The following is a 25,927-nucleotide window of genomic DNA, read 5'->3' on the forward strand; positions in this document are numbered from 1 at the left end:
CATCCTGCAACTGTGCAACAAGCGTAAACAGGGCATTGCTTTGACAAATGGTTTAAAAATTTATTTTATTTTAGGGTATAGAATTTTCCTCTGTATTGGGAAATGAGTGCATACAAAATACTGAAGTCAATTAAACTAAAAATGTATTAATACGTTTAGTTGTATATTGCATGTTTGTCATAAAATCCCAAATGGTGTTGCGAGGTTCTCTGTTTGGGGATCACTGAAGTAGATGTAATGATTGATGACAGAGGGACAGAGAGTGACATAATATGATGCTTTGTTATTTTAAAAAAGTGCTCAAAATGTTAACTTTAACTTAATTTCTGCCTTTATGTCATGTTAAACCAATAAAATCACACATTAAACTTATGCAGGATAGTTTTCATGATATATAAACTGTAAATCCAGTAAAAAAAATCAATTCAGGCTGCAAGGTAACTTTAAATCTCGACCTTGAAAAAGTAATTTGAAAAAATGGCCACTGTATGCTGCTGACTTTTTTTAATAATAGATTTTTTAATAATAATATTGCAACCTAAGATGGAAAAGATGAAAAGAAAACATAAAAATCTCAGGTAATGACTCTGAATGAAGCACAAACGAAAACTAATCCACTGGTCTGACAGCAGAACTGAGCTGCGGTGATTTTTGTTCAGAGTGACAGTCTGATGTCCATGAGGTCCTGCTGTCACTGTCTCATATATACACTGCGTCCTTGCACCAATGCCAACAAGACAGATCCCTGTACATTTATTGAATGTAATGAATAACACAATTCTGATCTCGATTCAAGCGGCGTGCATGTTTGACAGACGATGCAGCGGCACGGCCGCGGCAGACGCTGCTGATGTGAAATATATGCTGCCGGTGCGTGTTAAAATATGCCGGATGAAAATCAGGAGACACGGCGCCACAGAAGCGCTTTTAACTCTTTCATATCCGCAGATTAGCAGAGTGTGAAAGCTTTCTGAGCAGCTGCCCACAGTCTGATAGTAGTTGCTGATGGATTGGAGAGCATTGTTGATTCAGATTTTGAATCTCAGACTCAAACAGATTTTGTTTCTCTACCAGCATCTCTCACTGATTCAAACACAACCAGACAGACTCAGCAGCTTTATGAGAAGGAGGCTTATTTGAGGCTCTGAGAGATGACAAGTGCTCTCTGTTGCTGAGACAAAAAACCTCTGATGTTATTAAAGACAAGAGTGGAAAGAGTGCTGGAGTATCCTCCTCGGGTAGAAGGGTTGTTGACTTTACTCTCTAATCAAACCAGTGAAGCTACAACAACCTAAACAACCTACAACAACATGCTCTTCAGAAGAAAACATCAGTACAGAGTGATCTTTTTTTGTTTTTCAGAATAGAAAGCCTTAAACCATCAATGTATCGCTCAATTCTGGATTCAATATTCACCCATATGTCTTGTTAGACTGGTGACGTACACATTTGATTTGCTTTGATTAAGTTCTTGTGATTTTAATCACCTGGACATCTGGACATATGAGGACAGCAACCAGGATTTTAAAAGTACATCTGGGGTGGAGGTTGGGTTGACTTGACAACAGAGAGTAAAAAATATTTCATTTAAAATTTCTAAATTAAAGGTGCAGGTAGCGATTCTGGAGAAAGAGTTGATTCCCAGATCGACTCCTAGAGGTTCAACTAATGACTATTTTAATTATTGATTAATCTACTGGTAATTTTCATGATTAATCAATAATTGTTTAGTTTATAAAAATTTCCCACAGTCCAAATTCCACAGACTCTTCCTTTTACTATCATTAGGACAAATAAAAGCAGACAAATTCTTATACATAAGAAGATGGAACCGACAAATATTGAACATTTTTGCTTGAAAAATGAGTGAACCAAATAATCAGTTATCAATGTAGTTGCCAATCAATTTTCTTTAGAAATGATTAATCAGTGCTTTACGATTGGTGGCCCAAAGATGTTTCATTGTTGATTTAATTCCCAGGTCATCAAATATGTACTTTTTGGGAATGAGGCTCAAATATAAACTACCTGGATTACCTGGTATTGGCCAAAGTCTCACATTGTGGGTTAAATTTTCTAAAGCCTGAAAACAGAGCCAAGAAGTCTTTTTTTTTCTGTGACCTTTTGAATTATATTATGTTATGTTTTATTATGTTATATTAAGGTTATTTTTGTGCCAAAAATAAACTGCCTACCCCAGCTTTAAAGCAAAGTTACTGATATTAGAAAACGTTCAAAAAGTACCACTTGAAATTACTTATTTCCTTTCTCCAATTAAAGAAAAATACATTCATCATCTTTGGAAGGTTTCAGCCCTCAATTTATGTAATTAACTGCAGTGCATGCGCTCTGTGGACGTTCAGTGGACAGTATAACGTAGCTCAGCACCATAAAACCACAACAAAACAGGACAGACGGAGGTGAAACTGCAACAGCCTCCTCGTTACCCAAAAAGCTCATTTGGCAAAGAGCCTCTGTCCTCTTTTAACGCAATGCAGAGCTCTGGTCCTGTCAGGCAACCTCAGCTACAGCCAGTACACTTATTAATAAATCATTTCAGCCAATCACTGATGGATGTGTTTTGAAGAACAAAAAAACGTGTGTGTGTGTGTGTGTGTGTGTGTGTGTGTGTGTGTGAATCAATGTTGTCTGCCTCTTTTTTTCCTTTTTGTTTTCCAGACAACTGACTAATGTTTTGTCGATTCATCTGCTGCACACTCCTACGCGAGATGTGGGATGGATAAAGGAGAGAGGATGGTTGGAGGAGAGAATTGGAAAAAGAAAAGAGACAGAAAAGAGACGAGCAGAGGATTGACAACAGAATGACTGGAAAAAAAGAAAGAAGGAGACATAGAGAAAGGAAAGGAGAGTGGCTATAGCTTGCAATCAGAAACAAGATAGTAGGAATAGATTTAATTTGATGCTCCTTCTTCCTCTCCCTCCTCTGTGCATGTGTGTGTGTGCGTGCTGACAGATTTGGTATTGCTTCAGTTGGGAGACTGGCTACAGAAAAACACACTCAGTAATTATCTAGAAAGAGCACCTGGGCACTGGGAATCTCATTATATTATAACCACACAGCTGAGGAAAACATAGAAAAGGAAAAGAGAGGAATAAGATAAAAAAAAAAAGGAAAGAGGAAGATAATGAAAAGATGAGACAAAAAACAGAGAAAGCTTTCAAGTAAAACTCAAGGTTGTAAGGATTTGTGCATCTTACATTATATTATACTGTATCTGGTATGACTCACAAACAATCAAACTCGGGGGATTGTGAAAGAATAATTTGTTGTTTCTCTATCTGACTTGCATGGATTCATGCGGTATTTCAAAGGTTTTTATTTATAACATTTTCCACGCCGTGTTGTAAAGCAGAAAGGCAACAGCAGTGACTGCAAAGTGATCAAAAACCAGGATGCGTAAAAGACAGAACAGAGCTACAAATATGATATAAGATATAAAAAAAAAAACAGTATTTCAACTGAATTTACTTGTTTTGTTCTTCCTCTCTCCATCTGTTTTCTTTGATCTGTTGTAGTAGCGGACAGTGACCAGTAAGAGGCAGCGTTTCCTCTCATCTGACCGACCAAAAATGTTCTCCGTCCGTCTGGACTTTTACTTTCTTCTCCCGTCTTTTTTCATCCCTCAAAACCCTGACACACGGCTCACTATCACCTGTTTTTGCCAAACTGTGTTGCCTCTGCAATGAGCATGCTCACCCTGTGTGTGAGTCAGCGGTTGTGTGTGTGTGTGTGTGTGTGTGTGTGTGTGTGTGTGTGTGTGTGTGTGTGTGTGTGTGTGTGTGCAGAGGACCACCCGGCCAGTTTGAACAGCTTCATTCATTGCTGTGTTTTGACTGGCCGGCAGTGACAGGGTGAAATGATTTACAATGGGTCAACACAGCGGGAGAGCACAGGACTCACAGTCAACGCCCTAAAAGCCCGTCAGGCCATCTGAGGTCATGTGGCAGGAAGAGGTTAACTGTAAAAAGATATTAAACTTATATCACCTTTATGATATATCAGAGATCTGAAGTCCAAACCAAACCACAGTTGCTGAATATAGAGGTGATATCAAAGTGTGTGGACTTGGGAAGGCAGTTTTTCGTGTTGACACGGCTCAGCTGAAGGTGAAACGTTTGCTGTGGTTGCCAGGGTTACAATCAAGTACAGGCAGCCCACCTAGTTCAGTTGGTAGAGCGTGAGACTCAGGGTAGTGGGTTTGATCCCCGTGTTGTGCACTGGTGTTTTGAGGAGATGATTCAAACAGTCACATCAAAATCAAATCACTGAAGTCCCTGAACTACAGCACAAGACAGGGTGCAGCTGAACTGATAAAAAGATCCCTCTGAACCGTGCTGATCAACAAACTGTAACAACAGTTCACAAATAATTTAAAAGATATAAAGATATGAAACGGCTGCTGCCAGACTGGACCTATTTGCTGTTGAACAAAATGTTACCATAACTCACACACAATTTCAAGGGCCCTAAGAGACAAATCAGCAGCTGATTCCTGACATTTGCGTTCAGCTTTTGCAGCAAATTTACAGTTTTACTTGATGATGCAGCTCCAGCACTTAGACAGACTTGACCTCTTGGCCTCTTGGCTCTTGACATTGTTGGATGCATGATGAAAAAGACATGCTAGGCTGTCTGGCTACTGATCAGCTATGACAAAAAGTCAGTACCTGAAGACTGCTGCTATGTGCTACAGATATGATTCAGCAATTTGTGTAGCTTAGTTGGTAGCACTTGAGACACTAAATTCCAGTGCTGTGGGGTTGTGTCCCCCATTGGGCAATGGTGCTTTTCAATACAGTACTAAAACTGTCTCTATAAGAACTGATGAAAGATCCTTAAGAGTCCACCCAGAAACAGTAGTACAATGGCAAATTTAGACCACCGATGGATGTGAGCAACCACACATACAGCACTGTAAAAGCAGCCATTCAAGCAACATTTTGTGATTAGCAAAAAAATACAGAAAACTCTGAAACATTCCATATTTTTCAACAACACCAAGCCTGGCTAGCTCAGTCGGTAGAGCATGAGACTCTGTGATTGGTGTTTTTGTCTGTGGAAAATCACCTGATTGTGTATTAAGAATAAAGCCAAGTTTGACAACAATTCAAAAATGTAGAGAATAGCTAAGAGGGTTTGTAGCTTAAAGGCCCATGTTGGGCAATTGGCAATTTGAGCTCTGTAAATTAAAAGCCCTCACAGGTCCAAAAATTCATGCCAAGGTCCAGAAATGTACCAAAATGGATAGGTCTGTTCTTTGAAAGCTGGGCCCCAGACCAATGCAGACCACCTGCAAAACAGAAAAATGCAAATTCTGTCAACTCATACTGTCCACTGTCACACAAAGCCAAGACTGCAGCCACTGAAGCTGTTAAGGCAGCTCTGAAACCTGACCCATTTTCATAAACCTACTAGCCCGGCTAGCTCAGTCGGTAGAGCATGAGACTCTTAATCTCAGGGTCGTGGGTTCGAGCCCCACGTTGGGCGACGGTGCTTTTAAGAAGCCAAATCTGGACAAGAAGTCAAACCAAAGAACTAAGCCTGATCCTTAATTAGGACTGTCCTAAGAGTTAACTCACAATCATATCAGTTTCTCAACCCTGCTTCCAGATGAATATCACTTCTACAACAACGCTGTAGAGACATAATGTGAGACTCAGCTGAAAGCAGGACACAAGTGGCTTTACATGCAACTGGACCAACACTGAAAATGTTAACTCTGATGCCATTTTGGAAATTTAAAGGGAGGTGGAAAGTCTGAAAAGAGAGAGAGTGAAAAGTAGAAGAGAAAAGACTTGCTGTTGTGAACTCACACTAAATAAGATTTTGGCCACCATCTGTTTGAGTTGGTGTTCATATGTGTGTGTGCGTGCGTGTGTGTGTGTGTGTGTGTGTGTGTGTGTGTGTGTGTGTGTGTGTGTGTTAGACAGCTTTCCAACCCAGTGCAGGTGTGCTGTTGATAGTTTTATCAGCGCTGGATCAGGGCTACTGAGAGGAGTAGAGAGTAGGGAGGAGAGGAGAGGAGAGGAGAGAGAAAGGCTGCTTCTGTAATGATTTTGATGTTTACGTGGGCTTCTCCATTCATATCTCTTTATAATACAGAGCCAGACGACAGTCACCATATTATGTTGCAATGTCATGGTTTCCCTCCAAATATTCAGCATCCAACACAACCTTTCTGACATGTTGCTCTGTTTGTGTGATGCTGGTGCAAAAAAAAAGAAACTGTTTTTCACCAGCTCTCTAATGTAGGGATGTGCATGGTTAGTCAACTACTCAATTAAACATAGTGGTAAGTAGTTTAGAAATGTAAAATATTATCTCATTTACTGTTGGAGTAAACAATAATATTAAATACTTACTGTCTTGAAATACAGGATTGTTCCTTTATGTGCCTGAAAGTGTCATAAGGTATATTTACTGTACTACATGAGAACAAATATGGCTCGTCACATGACACAATAGAACTAAAATTACTAGCCCGGCTAGCTCAGTCGGTAGAGCATGAGACTCTTAATCTCAGGGTCGTGGGTTCGAGCCCCACGTTGGGCGGCGGCTCTTTTAAGAGGGTCAGTTGAATGTTGACATGGAAATCAAATTGCTGAAACTCTTGAGCTGTGCTTGCAGTGTGAGAATGTCTGCAGTTGAACTGATAAAAACTGCCAGTATTTCTCAGACACACACAGATTTCCAGCTCAGACTGCATATCCACACTGATTTCAGAACATCTGCACACCAAAAAACCACATGAAATGCAATATTTGCTAATAAGATCCAAACCACATTTGGAGGCTGTTTGATATGCAATTCCAATCAGATTTCTACAGATGGGGCTAAGTCTGGCCACTCAAATCAGCTTTCAAAGTGTATCACTTGCAATCTGACACACAATGACGACATCCAACAAAATCCAGAGTGACAGACACATCAGAGCAGTTTAGCAGAATCCATGCTGCTGCTAACAGAGCAATATCGAAGACAACACAAAGAACAACAGACAGAAGAGGAGTTCTGCACCGACTTGACAGTAAAATTGCTTGGAGGGCCTTTGTCGTTAAAACAACAACATGTGCATTCAGCAGTGACTGCTGCTGATCTATTTTGTGCAGGCCTCGCTCATCTCGTACAAGACTATTGAGATAGACAATGATATCTGGGTCTAAAAAAGGTCTTTGTCTTTGCACCACACGTCCGCAACTTAATTGCAGCTTAACTTAATTAACGGCTTCAATAACAGCTTCTTTTTATTTTTCTCCCAAATGTCAAAAGCTGAACTAGAGGGAACAGCTCTATGGCAACTCTGAGGGGACACACTACATCAAATACAGAAAGATTTTAAATCACAATGTTGTGATGGTATGATGGCTCAGTGGTTGATGAGTGTTAGCTATCATGATGGACACTGGCACAATCCTACTGCCCTATTCTAAGAGACACACAATCAGCAGTCAATCAAAGTCTGTGGCCGACCGTCACATTCAGCAGTTTTTCTTGATTACATCTCAGCCGACGGTCAAGACAAACTTGACCTTGGTTGGTTTCATAATACAAAAGCTAGGCAAGCAATCTGCTGTAGTCACAAGCACAGCCAGATAATCACACAGAAAATATAGAAAATTAACAAATAAGTATGTTTTAAATTTTATTCAATTCTACGTTGTCCATTTAGAGCACTTTCCACGCTGTTCACAATACAATATAAATCTAAAAAGTTGTGTGAAAACTCGACACCCCGCAATTCCATTATGCTTCATGAAGGCAATGTCTTGCTGTAATTATCAGGCTGGATTTTATGTAAATGAAGTCAGTGGTCTCTCCTTTCGCGTTCGACACAGCAGTGCTCAGTAATTCAGGCTCCCCTGGTCAGAGGCTGTGTGTCTTGTGGTCGGTCGGTCTGTGACTGTCCCCTTGTACCAGCCTGCCTGCTGGATTTATAAAACGAGTTCAGGCTCTATAAAGTGTCCAATAAACCGCTTTACTATTAGTGTAGGACACTGCTAGCATACAGCTGCTGACCGCTACCACTGACCAAACACACACACTCCTAGGCTGACATGCTGACACACGCATACACAAGTAAGGACAGTCACATACTTCCTGGTCAGACAAATTTTGAGGGTTGCTGGAGTCAGGACCTCTGCCAAACTCTAACCCCATGTCACCCCACCCTGCCGCCCCGGTGACATCACTGCATAGCCATGAACCACCAGCTCAGAAAGGCCCAAAACACGCATATACACACACACACACACACACACTGTATATACTCACCCACGCACACGTGCAGGCGGTGAGAATGCAGAACGCATAACGAAGACCACAGGGTCACATTTTGGGTGCACGCGTACATGCAGAAATGCATATGCACACACAGCACTTGACCATAATGACTAGTGCATGGCCACACGGCATTGTTAACACACACACACACACACACACACACACACACACACACACACACAAATGGAGAACCTTAAGTGTAGGCTGCTGCCTCTGAGTCAATTCGTCAACTTGTATTACAGTGTGTTTTCAAGTGTCTCTATACATATTTTCACTTGTCTCATTTTCTATTTTTTTGTTATATCTTGCAGTATAATGCAATACATATTTTTACACTTATTCTTATTCTAATTCCTTTATAATTTATATATGTATATTCTTGAATGGGAGCAGCAACAATACTGAAGGATCAATGAAGTATTTCTTTTGATTCTGAAAGTCAAACCCTTTTGCACAATAATAAAATGATTATACAAGACAAATAGCATCAATTTGTTGTGTCATTCATGGGCAGTCCTGGTGGTATGAGAACTGAGTAAAATAAGATCGTTTTCATCACTGATTATTCTGCTGATTATTTTCTTGACTCATTGATTTGTTCTATTGTACCTGTATGTGCCCCAGACTGTGATATTGTATATTTAGCATACAAACAGAGATGTGGATGGTTATGATGACACATAATGTGTAAACCTGTAGCCCGGCTAGCTCAGTCGGTAGAGCATGAGACTCTTAATCTCAGGGTCGTGGGTTCGAGCCCCACGTTGGGCGGTGGCAATTTTAAGTAGGTCAGTCAGACATGGAAACCAAATTGCTGAAACTCTTGAGCTGTGCTTGGAGTGTGAGGCCTTTGAGAGAGTACTGAAGATGGAAAATCCTGAGTTGCAGGAAAGACTACAGAAGATTCCCTCCACTCCTAAACAAAACGCAGCGACATTTCACAAATAATCAGAGCAGCACTCACTGTTGTCTGAGGCCCACAGTTGCCTTGAGACGTGTACATTTCAGGGTTGCAACTAACAATTACTTGCTATTGATTAATCTGCCAGTTCATTCTTATAATTAATCAATTAGTCAAAAAAAATATCCAAAAATTCTACTTACATACTTACATCTTTGTCTTGCAGACTAAACAGATACAAACAAAGGCACGCACGCACACACACACACACACACACACACACACACACACACACACACACACACACACGCACACACACCAGGAGTGGGGGGCTAAGCCAGCCACTGTCATACACTGTCCTGTCCTGAGAGGAAATTCCCAGGATTCAAGTCAACCAATCAGAGAGCAGCGTTTAAAATACTGGCTCTTCAACTGGAGAGGCCATCCTCTTCACATGGACCACCGTCTGTGTGTGTGTTTAGTCATTAGTGCTCCCGGTGGGCTAAAACACACACATTTTACACACTCACGCAACACATCCAGTGTTAAAGACCCCCCCGCCTCAGACACTTGACATGCACACACACATTTACACACATCCACGCAGTTAATGTTGTGTCTCAGTGTCCCATTTGAACCTGTTTTCATGCTGATTTTTCACTTTGTGATACTTAACGGTCACTTTCAAAGTGCTGTTAAACTACAAAATATTCCCTCGTTTCCAAACGCATTGTGTCTGAACATGTGGGACACACACTCAGACTTTACAATACACTCTTGAATGACCTTGAGGATCCATTGATGCTTGCAGACATCCCATCTTCTCAAATATCTAGCCTGGAGACACACAAGCATACACACACTTACTCCCCTTCCCTAATTACCAAGCCCGGGGGGACGAGACACTCAAGCAGCACTTCAGTGTTTGGTTAAAGAAAAGGTCTTTCTCACCAGTTAGAGGGCAGACAGACAGACAGAGGCAAAGAAAAAAACTATATATTGGAGCTGCATAAATCTGGCAACCGAGGTAACTTTAAATCATGGTTTTGCGTAAAATAACATCTATTTCTCGACTTTTCAAACATCAGCTGAGGCCGCCGTGAGTCAGTGGCATTCTTCAGTTTATCTAATGGGTTTTGAAAGAGCCTCAGAACCAATTAATCTTTCAGCTAAAGCGAAAATGTTTTGAGTCGCAATGTTTTCATGCAACAATGGTGAAACTGAAGTCGCACGCAACATCGACACAGACTGAAATTCTGACAAACACCGCGCTCATCAAATCCAACATGAAACACAGGTGTCAGGAAGTAAAGAAAAGCGAAAAAAAGGCAGAAAAGAAAAGAGAAAAGCTGACAGAGAGAAATAAATGTCCTGACTGAAGCAGCAGAGGGAGGCAAGAGAAAGAACAGAGGTTGACTTGCTGGACAGGCAGGGAGGAAGAAGAGAGATTATCTCTCTCTAATGGCTAACCTGTTGACAGCAACACTTTTCACCACCTCTATCTACACATCTAACACTACTATCTACCCTCTCCACACACACACACACACACACACACACACACACACACTTCCTCTCCTCTGGCAGGATTTATCAGCCCCGGCTGTCAGTCTGCTTCGCCGCTCAGGTGGGTTTCAGACTTTAAAACCATCAAGCGAGCCGGAGACGTCACCGCCGGAGACGAGACGACCTCAGCTCCTCTGCAGACATCACATCACATGTTGAATCTGATAAAACTCGCTTTTCTTTGCTAATAAAGATGAATCAAATGTTTTAATGTGGTTGCATTTTGACAGTGCCGGGCAAGTTACATCCAGAATGTAATACATTATATATTATTAGTTACTGTCATTTGAAAGTAATTAGTTACATTACAATATTACTGTCTCTGAATTGTAATGCGTTACACTACTTTTGCATTACTTTTGAGTTACTTTTACTTTATGGTAAATTTATAGATATATTTATAGAGAGACAGAATATCAACAAAAAATCCAGAAATAATATCATCATATAAAGTTTAGAAATTAATTTACATTTGATCAAATACTTATTTTCTCCACTGTATATTCGGACTCGAACCTGAACCTGAGACGCACAGATTCACTTCTCAACAGTTGTGCTGTTTGCAATAATAACACGGTAGATGGCCGCATGGCGCAGTCTCTATGACAACGTTAGCTTACCTTGTCATTGCTGGTGTTCACAGGGATTTTGTTGACAAGCTTTATGAACGCCGGCGACTCTACCGTTGATAGAGGGAGCATGTCTTCAACAATATACACTGCCGCCAGTCTCCTCACTTCTCCGGCTTCAAGAAGCATGGCAGACCGAGAGAAACTTAACTTTTGTTGCTTTGTCTTTCCCACATACTCGTCCTCGGTTGTCTTTCTCTTATCCGCAGGTGTCTCTCTTGTTTAGCTAGCTAAATGTTAGCGTGGCACCGGTCCAGGTTACTAGTGCTATTTTTTTTTAAGTAGACAGTTCCCTCGGTGTCGCACACAGATTGCACTTGACTATTATACTCTTGTCCTTTTCTCTGAAGAACTAAAAATAATGTCAGTATGTCCATCTCGCAAATGTAAAATCCGTGTCTGTAGTCTTCTTTGCGAATTCCAGCAACAGGAAATGACTCTCGCGGATGTTTTTTTCTGTTGTCGGGATGTCCTGCGGTGTTGGTGAATTCTTAAAAAACAGTACCTAATCGGGTTAAAGTGCTTTGTAACTTAGATTGTAACTGGTACAATATTACAGACATTTTATTAGTAATGCGTTATATTACTGCGTTACAGCAAATAGTAATACATTACTGTAATTGCGTTACTTTTGTAATGCGTTACTCCCAACACTGCATTTTGAATTATGTTTATGTTGACTTTTTTGAGTGGCTGTGTTAGTACCTTTTCCTGGAGAAACTGAGCTGAATTGCTTCTGGCTCTACTGAGAAACACAAGTCAATTTTGATGACATCGCTTGATTAAATGAAGGCTAAACTTAAAAAATGATCCGGATCTTGATCTGGGACTCCTTAGTCGAAAATCTGGGAACCACTAAATCTCAAAGGATGAAGTCAGGACTGATGGATCTGGCCTGGAAAAAGGATGTGGAATTATAGTTTGGTATGATATTGAAATGCAAAGGTTTTCCAGATGAGTCCTCTATGGGTTCCCTGGAATCCCACTTTTTTTCTTTTTATATTGGTTTGTTTTGTCTCCTCTTATTTCGTTGGTTCACTGTCATTTTTCTGCTTTGCAAAAACAAGAGTTTAATTAAAAACATGTCTGAAAAAAAGGCCCACGTTTTGTGGTGTTTTCTGATGACACTGACCAGATGTTTAAGTTCTGCCTGCTTTTTTTGCTACATGTGTATGGAACAAACTGACTTGTTTTTAGATCTAGCCAAGCTGGAACAAAAAAAAGTGAAGCTAAGACACACTTTCTAATGTGTGATCTTAAGAGTGTGAAATGATGGTGGCCTGGTACCTCAGCTTTGAGTCCCCTGCAGTGGCTGTGGGTTCAACTCCTGTGGTCCTTTGCTGCATGTCAACCCCCCACTTTCTGTCCTTACTTCAGCTTTCATATCTAAATAAAGGCATAAAAAGCACCCAACATATATATATATATAGAGAGAGAGTGAATGAAATGAACTGGAATCATAAAGCCCTGGTTTAAACTTCTGTGTTGAATCTACACTGTATGTAGGGGATGCAGATTGGCTGTCGCCTGACATGCTGACATGAATCTCCCCAGAAACTTAACTACACATTGCAGCAATGCAGACTGCAACAACTGTGACTGCTCCACTTGCTAGCGTCGCAATTCCGGCTGCTCCCTGAACGTGAGTTCAATGACTGTAGACCCAATCAAGGAAAGGATAACTAAGGACATATATAATCATGTCCATATTTCCTGCTTGGCAGTAATTTCAGTAAAGCAACTGTTGTTCAACATTTTTGAGCTCCGGGTCCAACATGTTCGGGTCAGTTTCAATCATCATCGCTTTAAGTAACACAAAGAAACTCAACTCAACAGCATAGAAATCCTACTGCAACGACTATAAATACTCACAACAGCATAGACTATAAATCAGCCCCTTAGACTATCAGCGGACCAGAGATGAAACAGTATGAAATGAAACAGTTTATCGTGAAACCTCTTATCGTTTCATCCCTACAAACAGGAGAAGACAAACACACCAGCAACCTCCTACACAAAATCATGCACCTATAATCAACTAGTGTAGCACAGATGTAACATGCATATTACTACATGAATAAAGTTTGTCTTGTTAGCTGCTATTTTAAATGCATTTGCACATATTTTCAAGTTAGAATTCACAGACCGTTCAGACATTGAAAAAAATCATTTACAGTCAATGAAAACACAAACAAAAGCCCGTGATTCAAAATAAAACATTAAAATTAAGTTTCTATTTCTCCTTAAGCTTTTATGTTTGAAGATAAAAAAAAGGATCACTATAAATTGCAGTCAATCAAGAGGGCCGACTTTTTCCTAGGGTTGTTTGTTGGCAAGAATCTGGCAATACGATACATATCATGATACAGGGGTTACAGTTTAATATATATTAATATACTGCAATATTGTGAGCAGGGTGATATTGCTATTTTAAGAAAACAAACATACTATACAGGCATAGTAAGAAGATCACACCATCCTATGTAAAAAATCTGAGTAATAAAAGAACAGTGAAGATAAATAACAACACTGCTATCTAGCGTTCGTAGGTTTAAACACAACACAAAATGTATAAGTAGAAGTACTGCCATTAATCTTCGCATGTGTCATGATATCACGATACAGTGTTTTTCCAAAAAAGTGTGATAAAAGCTTAAATATTCTAGTCGTCCTTTTTCTGGGGACCCTCTAGAACCCACTGAAGGATTTCTGTTGCTCCCCGAACCCCAGTTTGAAAAGTCCTAGAGAACTTTTTAAGTTATTGCATCTCACATGTCTTGTCATGTCTGTACAAATGTCTTCGTGAACACAGGACATCCACAAGTCACATTTAAAGTCCAGTAAACTAACATGTACATCATCTGTTATCCTCTTCCTGCACTGTCACCAAGACAGTTTTTGTGTTTATAAAACTTGAAGTGAACTTGTGTCCGGACGTAGTTACAGTCAGTACTTCAGATGCCATATGCAGCCTCTGGCCCAGATGAAGGCAGAGAGAGCAACTTCTCCTCTACACTGAGAGAAACATTTGTGCAACATTTCGACCAAAATAGTCCTGGTCTCCACCGCAAAGCGAGAGGGCTGCCTTCATTTAGGCCGATGGGGTTGGCAGATCACACACACACACACACACACACACACACACACACACAGTGCATTTCACCACTGTCATCTGGGAGCCAAAGTCATGAAATGAGCCCATTCTGTAAGTAGACTGTGACAACGGAAACATTGTGGGGACAAAAAACGTCTACAAAGTTCAAATGGAGCAAAGTCCAAAAAAGCAAAGTGGAACGAGTTTATACCAACTTGGACTTCAGATGTGTTCAGTCAGTGCATCCTGCAGAAATGTTTAAGTTCAAACTGATCTATTTAAATCAAATAACTCCTCAAAACTTATAAAAGTTATCAGGACAAAGATGATAATCCAAAAACTGTCAGAACATATTACAAAACACCTGAAAGCTCAAATCATAATCCATTATATGTTTATTTGGCTGCAATAAATTTAAATTAAGATTATTTGAATTGGTTAGTTGACTGGTTATAAAACGTCAGAAAATGTCAATCAGTGTTCCTCAAAGCCTGAGACAACATCCTCAGACTTCTTGTTTTGTCCACAACATTCTCACTTTACTGTCACAAAGGACTTAAGAAATGTTTGGACTTGTTTTTCGTAACCTAATCGATTAATCAATTGATTGTTGCGGCACTAGTGTTAAGCTGTATCCTGTCCCAGCAGTGAGTCTTCAAGTTCAACTCTTTCTATTTAAATAAAATAACTCCTGCAAACTTATTAAACTTATTGCAGCTGTCAGGAAACAGGTGAAAGAATCAAACAAACAACAGGAAATGTTAGAAACACAAATGAAAGCAAGTAAACTCTCAAATTAGAGACATCTATAACATATTTACAGACCTGTAGGATTAACTGAGTGTGTTTTGTAGTTTTGTTCTTACCTGGTTTTCTGTGCTTGAATCCGGTTGTTTCTCGGCTCTCCAGGAAAAGTTTCTCGTCCTCCCACCATCCGAAGCGCTCAAGTCCGTAAAGTGTGACTCTCAGCCCGGCTGGGAAACAACAAACAGATCGGTGTGGTTGTTCCTTGTATTGAATGGGAAACCCCTTCAGTCAGATCCCACAGAAAGCCTCCTGCAGGGCGCACAGAGTCACTTTTTGGACGCCTCTTTCCAGCCTCACGGGGAAACACCGCACCAAAGTCCTTGTCCGAGCCACAAAAAGTCGATTTATGGAAGTGTACAGAAGTATAACGCAGCCTCCGGCGATCCTGCGGACCTGTCAGTGCCCAAAAAAGTCCAAACTTTTCTCGTGGAGATGTAAGAAGTACAGTCAGGGATCAGTCCTTGTTGTGTACGGCTGTGTGCGCGGTGTCCTCAGCAACAGGTGTCAGAAATAAAGTGAGATTTCTTCACGGACATCACAAGTTTCCAAACGCTCTCCAACTAATTACGCACGCAGGGGGAAGCAGCAGCAGGAGGAGGAGGGAGCAGCGAGGGTGTTCTCCAAAGTTTTTACGCGTCGAGGAACACGAGCAAGTTTGAGCCGCTCAGACAGACAGAGAGAGAGGAGTGAGACAAAAGAGCTGCAGAAGTTCACTGTGTTTCTGTCTCTGTGCGGTGTGACGACTCTCGTCTGCTCTGCTCTGATGTGGAAACTACGCGCCTGCCCACCGGCGGAGAGAGGAAAGAGAAGGAGGGAGAGACAGACGGAGAGGGGAAAGTTGTTGCACACAGGAACTGAAGGACAGAGAGGTGTGTCCCTCCACCATCGTGAGGGGTAAAAGCCTCTGTCAGGAGTGGGATTTGAACCCACGCCTCCAGTCGGAGACCAGAAGTCCCATTTTCTCAGGAAGGAATGAAACCTTGAGTCTGGCGCCTTAGACCGCTCGGCCATCCTGACAGCTCATGATCCAGACTTTACCAAACTCAGTCTGGACGTTACAGAAATCAAACCCGCGTTAAAAATCTTCAATTCGATGCGTAAATTGTGTGTAATACTGAAAGAAGTTGTATTAGTTGGGCCAAACTTATTGTATTAGTGACTCTACTGTCTGTCATTAATTAATTAAACTCACCTGTGTAACCGACTCAGTGTTGTACTGAAAGTTTAGTTTACACTTTTGCTTAGTTATGTGAAGAACACAATACACAAGAGAAATGTATCTGACAGATATGTATTACAAATATTTGCACCATGTTAACACACTAACATACATAAACTCTTAGTGCACACATAAAATATATGTGGATTCAGATTATCAGAGTTTAGAACATAATCAATGAACTTTAATACAATATATATTTAAAAGAAATAATCTGAAGATTTTTCACAAACTGACAGATAATTTGTGAACCACTGATTCTAACTACTGTGTTTTCCATCATGTTGTGTGATTTTGTTCAGTCCGTAGGATATAACATGTTCATAGGAGAAGCTTACAGGTGAAACGTGTGTCAGGAGTGGGATCTGAACCCACACCTCCATTTGGAGACCAGAAGGCCCATTTTCTCAGGAAGGAGTGAAACCTTGAGTCTGGCACCTTAGACCGCTCAGCCATCCTGACAACATGCTGTTTACTTTGAGTCAAAAACAGTCTGGACTTTACAGAAGCTGCTGGTGGCCTTTAAATTCATTGACTTAAAGTCTGGATTCATAAATGCAAAACATCCAAAATCATGCAGTTGGTTCCCCCACTACAGTAAAAACATGAAAGTGGCAGAGGACTGTTACTTTTATTTTGACAAATCACTTACGTCACAGGCTTACATTCCTGAATTTTGTGCTTTCCTTTAGATAATTAAAGATATTTCCACTCTAAACTGATGCTGAAAAGACACAACTTGGTGCAAAAAAATCACCAAAAGACAGGAAATGAAGTGTTTGGCACGCAACATTTCCTGGGAGAGGATCTCCACATGATGATGGATGATAATAAGAAGAATTATTTGTTCTCTCTTCTCTTGAAAGCATTTTTTTAAACTTGCCCTTTACTAACTTCCCCCATCACATAAAATCATTTTGCACCAGTGGTGTCAGATTCAAAATGGTACCGACTCACTGTTTGCCAACTTTCCTGCCAGCTCGATGTTCATCTCACCTGTGCAGGTGACTGAACTCACTCATACAGTTAATTATGTTTGCATGATTTCGTGCATATAGTAGATTGCAGAATGTATTTTTTTCTTTGCTGGAGCTTGTTTTACACCTATTTTATCAGTCAACAGGGATGAAATCTGCTGGTAAAACCTCTGTCAGGAGTGGGATTTGAACCCACGCCTCCATTCGGAGACCAGAAGTCCCCTTTGTTCAGGAAGGTCTGAAACCTTGAGTCTGGCGCCTTAGACCGCTCGGCCATCCTGACAGCTGAAAGCAAAAACAATCTAGATTTTTTTTTAAAGAGCCTCTGTGATTTTGGAGTTTTTTGACAGCTTTGGTTGTATTATAAAGTGACGACACCCTTTATTCCCTGTCACTTGGTGAGGCAGCCTGGGAGAAATGTCCTCTGAAAAGCAATAAAAATCATAGGAATGGACAGACAAATAGTGGAGGAACTGAAGATAAAGAAAACATCTTCAGTGTTGGTGGGTGTTTGGACTGCCAGTGGCTAACAGCTTATTTTAGCAGCTCCACTCCTCTCACATTGTTTTTATTTCCTCTCAGAAGTTTTTCCTACCGCTCACTGCCTCCTCCTGTCTGCTCCATCCTGCCAGTTCCCTCCATCTACTCCTCCCCTCGCTCCTCATTCATCCCACCTACAGTCCAGTAATTCATTTACTTTACAAACCATTGAAATCTGAAGCAAACATCCAAAACCAACAAGCAACAAGTTTATGCCTTCAAACCACAACTGAAATCATTAATTATTAAGCTTGAAAACATGTAATATGGACCGAATGTGTGTTTTAAGTCGAGCTGCTGTTTGTTTTGGTCTCAGCTCTCCTTCTCCTCCTCTCCTCTCTGTTTTCTCTCCCTCCATCACCCTCTCCTTCTTTTTCTTTTCACTCATGTGTGATGTGATGTGTGATGATTGAAACCACATCTACCCAAAGCCAACGCAAGCCCTCCCGACTTCCTCTGCACTCACTCAATTTTTATTTCTCCTCCTCCTGCTTCCCCAGTGTCTCAGGCCTCCAGTATAAATGCATGCAGCGTACAATGTATGTGTTAAGAGTGCGAGTAGATGGTCAAACTTTATCTCAAGGACATCTGTGTTTTTTCTGTTGTGAACCACTGATATCAGCAGGATCTTATCAACGCTCGATCGCTGCAAAGAAAGGTGTGGAGTGAGATAGAGGGAAAGACGGAGACAAACAAACACAAAAGGGGAAAAACAGATTTGTTGCAATTTGAAAACACGAGATATTATAACGATAATAATAGTGGTGGAGTAATGAGATACTTTACTTCAGTAAAAGTACTAATATCACACAGTAAAATAGTGCTTCAAGTAAAAGTCCACATGACAAAGTAAATGTACTCAGTGTAAAAACAAGATTTTACTGTTGTAGTTGAGGTTGAGCTCTTTTTAAATCATTCTGTACAGGGCTGTAACTAATGAGTATTTTCATTATGGATTAATCCACTGATTATTTTAATTGATTGTTTGTTCTTAACATAATGAGAAATGCCGTCACAATTACCCAGAGTTCAGAGTGACTCCTTCACGATGCTCGTTCAATGAAATGATTGAAAAATTAAAAGGAAAAAGCAGCAAACCCTAAAAATTACTTCAATGACTATCAACATAATTGCTGTTAATTTTTTTTGCCAATAGATTAATTGATTAATCAACTAATTGTTTCAGCTGTATTTGTGTATTGTGTGGTAATTTACAAGAAAATATATAGAGGGGAAGGGCACTGTGTCTAACATTATAACATTACTTGTATAAAGCACTGAATCAACACTAGATAAAGAAAATGCTTGGAAAATGGATTTACAAGACGACAACTGACGAAAGAGTTTGAAATTATGGCTGTTTAAAAGTGGAAAAACAGATAATAAATACAAGACCTCAATTTTATATAAATGGTTGATGAGAATGTAAATAACTCCTGTCAAGCTCCATCAAATGTCGCCTAATATTCCAGATGTGTGCACTAAATGTTTGGATGAGAAACGGTCTTTATTTTACTGTCGATAGGACTGTCCAAAGATTCAGAACTTCTGCAGAGATGTTATAAAATGTTTGTCAGAGATGTTAAATGCCACAGTCCCTTTAAATGTCAAACTCTGTGCGCTTGGAATTTCTCCGAAGGACTTTATAACATTGAAATAAACTTCTGGATTTTGGAGTTTTTCTAGCCAGGAGGGTTATTGCACCTTTGAAAATGTGGCTAAGGGAATTTTTTGGGCTGAAAAGACTATCTTACGTTGCCATGGGCAAGAAGAAAGACTTTGGTGAGCAGCTGAATCCAGCTGTGATCCAGAAAGAAGCTAATAATTCAGGTTTGATTAGATTTGTAAAGGTAGAATCAGTAAGATTTGACTGGGCTGTTTGTAAATGCACCACAAAGATGCCAGGACATCAAATAGTGACACTCTGGGTTGGCCCCAAGCGTCTCGAGCTCAGCAAAATCATGACAAAATAAGAAAATATAGGCAGAGAACAGCTTATCTGCAGATGCAGCCACCACCACACATTTCTAGTGGGTAAATCTAAACAATATTTTTCAAGAAAATGTTGCCACAACTTGTACTTGTTCCACAAATGAGCTCACATGGCACGACATTTTCAAACTTCTTAAATATTCAGAGCTTAATAAAAGGTTAATGTTAAGAAGACACGTACTTCTTAAATATATTATACAAACTGTATGTCCTTGTTTGACACGTATTTGTGGTGTTTAAATATATAACTCTTTGTATGACGTTTCTGAGCTGTATGAGTTACGGCAGAGACCTGAAGATGAAATGATGTCTGGTGCTCAGTGGGTTGTGTCTCCACTCGTCCCAGTCTATCTCTCCTTCCCTCGGTCTCTTTTCCTCCATCATATAAATCCTGGAGTCATACATGCGTATCTCTTCCTCCTCCTCTTTCTCGCTCTGTCCATCCCCTCCTGTCTCCCTCCACTGGCTTTTATTAGGACACTAGATGGAGAAAGCAGAACCGATCCGATCTACACAAACCTCAGGTAGTGACACACGTACAAAACGTTACCATATGTGAAGGTAAACACCGGCGCATATGCTACATTTACAGACTGTCAAGGAGCCGCTTCTCGCTGCGTCTGATGTGTTTTATTGTGTGAAAAAGCAGACTGACCCTAATGACCCGGTGATGTTTCAGAAATTCTTCAGAGGGGAAGTTAAAGTTCAGGTCGGGGTCGAGGGTCAAGGTCAGTCGAGCTGGTGGGTCTGTTACACCAGCTTTTCTAGTTGAATGAATCTGAGTTGCTGCCATTGCAAGATGCAAACATTAATGAAGTGTGTGTGTGTGTCAGCAGGCACAGTCTGCACTTTCTTTCATGTGATCCTGCGTGTTAATCTGCTGCAGATGAGTAAAAATCAGTTAACATGTACGAACACCTGCTTTTTTTTATTCTCACATCTATCTGTGTCTCCACTGGTTTCTATTTAGTCCCTAAAAGTTATTTGAAATGACTTAACAGTTCAAATTTAAAACTACCATTACTATTAACTGTCCAGGCTGGAAACAACATATTTTGGATGAGTTGTTGGACATTTTAGACAATAGCAATGGTGTGTCTGGACTGTGTGTGTGTGTGTGGTAAAGAAGTAGAACAGGATGAGGCCTGGGGTATGGAATAATTTCATATTGTGGGCGGATAGGAAAATAAACCGCTGGTGACAAGATAAGAAGCACAGTAAGAAGTACAGTATGTGGAAGAAGGAGACAGAGAGGGCAGAAAAAGTAAGACATCTACAAGATAAATTATTATTAGTCATTTCCACTCACTTCTGGCCTTTAAAAAACCTTTAAAATAAACAACACGAGAAAGAAAAATCAACTTTCACAGTGACACTGCTGAATTTTAAGGGTTCCCAAGTCAAATCGTCTGACTACTAAATTAGTCCCTTCAGGAAGTTGTAATGTTGCATTACCACAGCTTATCTGCAATTTTGACCAGTCATTGTTGCTTCAAATAAATCTGCATCTCCATGAACCGCCTCAATGTTCTTGGTTTTTTTTAATGTATTTGTATCTTTACTTTCTTTAAATTTATTTTGTCACAGGTACTGAAAAAAGCACTGGGTTTGCCCTTGCTCTTGACATTCATCAATGCTCTGTGCATGTGTTTTATTCAATAATTTTGTACTTACCATTTTGACTGTGTTTGCTTGTTTGTGGAATACCCCGCAGGTGCACTTAATTATTTACAACCATATTTTGTTAGAATTTTTGAGTCTTTTTTTTTTTGTTAAACTTTTTTCAAACTTTCCAGACAGAGTGCTTCTATTCTCCCTGGAACAACTCGCTTTTGATTTGTATGAATAATACAAGAAAGAAATAAAGAAACGCATGCATGAACTTCAACAACACATGCAACATGCATCACAATGTCTTTAGAAAAGCTTCCATGAAATCAGGTTGGAACAATCCTGAAAAAACAGCCTGTGAAATCCTGGAGGAACTGACTAAATGCTCCAAAGGCTTTTGTTTAAACCATTATCATTGTTGGTATACAGTATGCTTAAGTGATCTTTTAATTGTGCATAGCAGGTTTATTTATCAGCATTATTATATTATTATTAGATTCCACTCCACATTCATTCAAGACCACAGCTTTTACCTGTCTAATATCTTGTCTTCCTGAGGAAGATGAAATAAAAGACTCCGTTCACAATTAAATAAAGACAAATTCATATTTTATTCCATTCTCTCATTCCGGTTTTCAGTCCACAGCAAAGTCACGGTGAGTCCCAGTCATCACCATTTCCAATGACAAAACATCATCAGTATAAAACAGACAACAAAATACTGGATTTACATTATGAGCTCATATCTGAAGGAGTTTCATGCCAAAATAATCCAATTTTACACAAACTCTACATGATTATTAAAGCTTTTTAATGCTTTTCAACACTGTCAACATGTTTTGGAATGAAAATCCTCATTTACAACCACGTCGCTTTGTTAATGCACAACTTAACACAACTTTGCCTCTTAAGAAAGCTGTATGATGGTGTAAAATCAGATATGTGTTCAATGTAATTCCCCATCGTTAGGCTTTGTGTCCACCAGGTATTTCTTCTCAGGGTGCAGCGCTAAACAGTTGCATGTGGCTCCAGCACTCACTGCAGCACAAGACTAAAAATAAAAAAACCCATTAGAGGAGCTTTTTGATTGAAGTCGAAACAATTTGAACCTCTAGTGCTCGTTGCTGTAAGCGTTTAAAGTCATGCTAAGGCTGCCAGCGCTGTGGGAAACATGCATCAGAGTGTCATTTCCACTGTAAACAACGAGAACAAGAACCTGATGTTCCCGGTGGACACAGAACCTCATGTAGGTGCAACGTACGTTCCCAGTAACAGTCTCCTGCTCGTGGAACAAATCTGTGGTTACTTGCAAATCACGAAAAAAAAAAAAGAAAAGATTTTGACACATTATGCAACAACCAATACATGACAATATTTTCAATTAAACAAGATTAGTGTTTTTTATATATTACCAAAGGCAAAAAAATATAGAGCAATTATTTTATATTCCCTCCCTCCCAAGAAAAAAAAAACAGAAAAGATGTTTTAATAAGGGAAACTAAAGGGATTGTCACAAAAGGGCAAGTGAGGGACACCATAACTGAACAAAGAAACACAAAACATCTACACTGGTGTGTTTCCATAAAGGGAGTATTGCGAGAGTTATTGTAGTTTGTGCCTTTCTTCAATCACGGGAAAAAAAAAAAACAGATGAAAGTGTGTGTTCCCCTGACGAGAGCTGTGTTTCTCTTAATTATAATCCTCTCTATACAATTTACACAACTATGTCGAGATTACTGCTGAAAGAAACTGCAAGTTGGGACGTTTCATCAGATATCAGACAAGAGAAAAACAAGAAATGGAAAAAAAAAAGTAGAAACTAAGAGTTAAAAAGATAGCAGCAAATGATGTAAAGAATCAAAGGCAGCGGAAATAAACACACTTTTGTATCTGAACCAATCAAATAACAATGTGGTAACAGCGTGTAAGTGTGGCATCAGAAACAACCTGGCAACCTCAACTCACTCTCGCCCTTTTTTTTTTATACAGTCTGAAAATCTTTTATTCCCTCCATAAAATTCATCAAGTCATGATTGCAAATCCAACTGCTGATTGCCTGGAAGGACGCAAGATGGCCGCTGTGAAGCGTGTCACAGATGGCGAGTGCAGTGAAGGCTCCTTCTAGGAAAATACGTGTTTAACGTCTCGACAAACATCAACTATTTCCAATTAACTTGCATGCCAACGAAGCACTTTGAACTGAAAAACGAACATTTCCCTCAGCTGGCACTGTTTGTTCAAAATTATAGCGACTAAAGACACAGTGAAAGAAGATTTTCAGTAATTTGTTTTGTGAAAATGAGATGAGAGAAGATGGGGGAGAAAGTCTTCGTCCTCATGTCCAACACTGATTTTTTTTTTTTGTGAATCGGGGGGGCTTTTCTGCAGACTTCTGATGTTAAATGTTTGCTCTCTGACTTTGCGTGCTAATTCATTTATGTGCGTCAGCTTCTCTTGGTGCGTGTTTGTGTGCATTCGTGTGTCAGCAGCTGTCCTCCAGAGCGTTGACGACTTGTTCCAAAATGTCGGGGCATCGGTCGGCGATCTGCTGCAGGACCTGATTGGCGTATTCCTGGAGCTCCGCCCCCTCCCTCTCACACAGCGCTAACTCCGCCTCCAACTGAAAGAAAGACACAGAAAGAGGGGGGGCGAGATTTTAGGCAATTTATACAGCAACATCTTGTGATACAGCACACAGAGTGACGATGAATTTTAATGGAGTAATTTGACATTTTTGGGAAATCCTTTGCTTTCCTGCTAAGAGTTCAAGCTGGAGTAGGTAATAATACAGAAAGAGTCCCAGTTTTATGCTAAGCTAGGCTAATTGACAACTGGATGTAGCCTCATATTTAAAGTTCCCATGAAGTCAAAATCAATCTTTAAGTGTTTTTTTAAATCACGTGTTACATTATATGTCTTTCTCCACTAAGAAAGCAAAAGCCTTTTTCCCAAAATGTAGAACTCCTCCTTTAAATACCACGTTACTGTCCTTTAAGTTGAGAAAGAAAAGCGTAATGCAGACAGAACAGAAAGGAAAGATAAGAAAATTCAATATCAGTCAAACTCAGGCAGAGAGACAAACTCTCCTCGCAGCCTTACAGATGATCAAGGACACGTTTAAGGTGACACACACACACACACACACACACACACACACACACACACACACACACACACACACACACACACGCATATCAGGCTGTAATCTGAAAACACCACAATGTAGTTCTTTCTGCCCATACAGAGTGGAACATTTCAGTGAGAGAGCGCTGATGTTATTTTCTTTGGCTGCAGCCGAGCTGAGACGTCAAACCTAACTGACTTAATGACCAATACATCTGTATCAATAAGAGCGCCGCTCAAACAGTCATGTAACACAAGCCCACACTTATGTCGGTGTGTGTGTGTGTGTACATGTGTGTGTGCGTGCGTGTGTGTGAGGCCTGGGTCAGATATTGGCTAAATATTCCCTCGTTAAGTCTTAACCTCTTCCCTCTGCTCTCATCTCTTAGCCAGCAAACCTCAGTGACATTTTATATTACAGGGGCTTTATTCATGTGTAAAACTGCAGCAAGTAATAACACTGCTAATGATTAATGAAATCTGACCAATAAATCACAGATAAATATAGCCCGTTATCCATATATTATGTTGTTGTATTATATAATCAAGAGTGTGTAGCTTTTTTCCCCCAGTGTATTATATAATATACAGTAGGTTAAGGCCAGTTGTCACACATCTGTGTGTACGCTGTGTTGTTGTTTGTAGGGGATTTGAGGTTGGATGCTTATTTGGGAGACCGCAGATTTTTACAGATGTTTACCAGGCACGCTGGGTCTAATGAAAGATATTCACAAGTGGCATTTTGGGAAATGTAAGATGTGTTTGGGAGTCTGGCCTGTACCAGGGAATAAAAGTGATCACTTTTTAAAAATCTGCCTCCTAAAATGCCCAAACTTTATAGAAGTGTCATATTAAAATGAAGGATATCCCTTTAAACATAATTTAATTTAAATATTTATACACTGATTTGGTAATATCTGTCAAAAGGTCAGTTCAGAGGAAGACCCAGAGCGCAGGTAACTTTTATAAACTTACTGGCAAGGAAACGCAAAGTAACAAAAGGCAGCTGAGTAGTCCAACAAAAAATAAACCCAAATGAGGGTATCCAAAAAAAACAACAAAGAATAATCCAAAAGTTAACCAGAAACAAGGCAGGAACACGGAGAGTCTGGGGAGCTGACAACTGAACGAGGGAACACACACCGACGACATAAAACAAAGGACTA

The 25,927-nt window shown here is 40.1% G+C and overlaps 1 protein-coding gene and 6 non-coding genes across 12 annotated transcripts in view; 3 read left to right on the plus strand and 4 right to left on the minus strand.

Moving 5' to 3' along the window:
- The first annotated feature begins 5,436 nt into the window (after positions 1 to 5,436).
- trnak-cuu (transfer RNA lysine (anticodon CUU)) lies at positions 5,437 to 5,509 on the plus strand. Its single transcript has one exon. It is a non-coding gene; the product is annotated as a tRNA-Lys (tRNA).
- A 992-nt stretch (positions 5,510 to 6,501) lies between these two features.
- trnak-cuu (transfer RNA lysine (anticodon CUU)) lies at positions 6,502 to 6,574 on the plus strand. The gene has a single exon. It is a non-coding gene; the product is annotated as a tRNA-Lys (tRNA).
- A 2,426-nt stretch (positions 6,575 to 9,000) lies between these two features.
- trnak-cuu (transfer RNA lysine (anticodon CUU)) lies at positions 9,001 to 9,073 on the plus strand. The gene has a single exon. It is a non-coding gene; the product is annotated as a tRNA-Lys (tRNA).
- Positions 9,074 to 16,204: 7,131 nt separating this feature from the next.
- Positions 16,205 to 16,316, minus strand: trnal-caa (transfer RNA leucine (anticodon CAA)). Its single transcript has 2 exons — positions 16,279 to 16,316; positions 16,205 to 16,250 (listed from the first exon to the last, which is right to left on the minus strand). It is a non-coding gene; the product is annotated as a tRNA-Leu (tRNA).
- Positions 16,317 to 16,868: 552 nt separating this feature from the next.
- trnal-caa (transfer RNA leucine (anticodon CAA)) lies at positions 16,869 to 16,980 on the minus strand. Its single transcript has 2 exons — positions 16,943 to 16,980; positions 16,869 to 16,914 (listed from the first exon to the last, which is right to left on the minus strand). It is a non-coding gene; the product is annotated as a tRNA-Leu (tRNA).
- A 686-nt stretch (positions 16,981 to 17,666) lies between these two features.
- Positions 17,667 to 17,778, minus strand: trnal-caa (transfer RNA leucine (anticodon CAA)). The gene is made up of 2 exons: positions 17,741 to 17,778; positions 17,667 to 17,712 (listed from the first exon to the last, which is right to left on the minus strand). It is a non-coding gene; the product is annotated as a tRNA-Leu (tRNA).
- A 4,759-nt stretch (positions 17,779 to 22,537) lies between these two features.
- The window catches only part of LOC146306804 (ELKS/Rab6-interacting/CAST family member 1-like), a 158,535-nt gene continuing 155,145 nt past the window's right edge, over positions 22,538 to 25,927 (minus strand). For all 6 annotated transcript variants that reach the window (XM_084710657.1, XM_084710653.1, XM_084710656.1 and 3 more), the window contains one exon: positions 22,538 to 24,258. In XM_084710657.1, coding sequence (XP_084566783.1) covers positions 24,121 to 24,258 — 138 coding nt within the window. In that variant the 3' untranslated portion in view covers positions 22,538 to 24,120. The remainder of the gene's footprint in view (positions 24,259 to 25,927) is intronic.

This window comes from Lutjanus erythropterus, chromosome 22 (assembly GCF_056507025.1).
Source record: "Lutjanus erythropterus isolate fLutEry1 chromosome 22, fLutEry1.hap2, whole genome shotgun sequence".
Taxonomy (NCBI): domain Eukaryota; kingdom Metazoa; phylum Chordata; class Actinopteri; order Lutjaniformes; family Lutjanidae; genus Lutjanus; species Lutjanus erythropterus.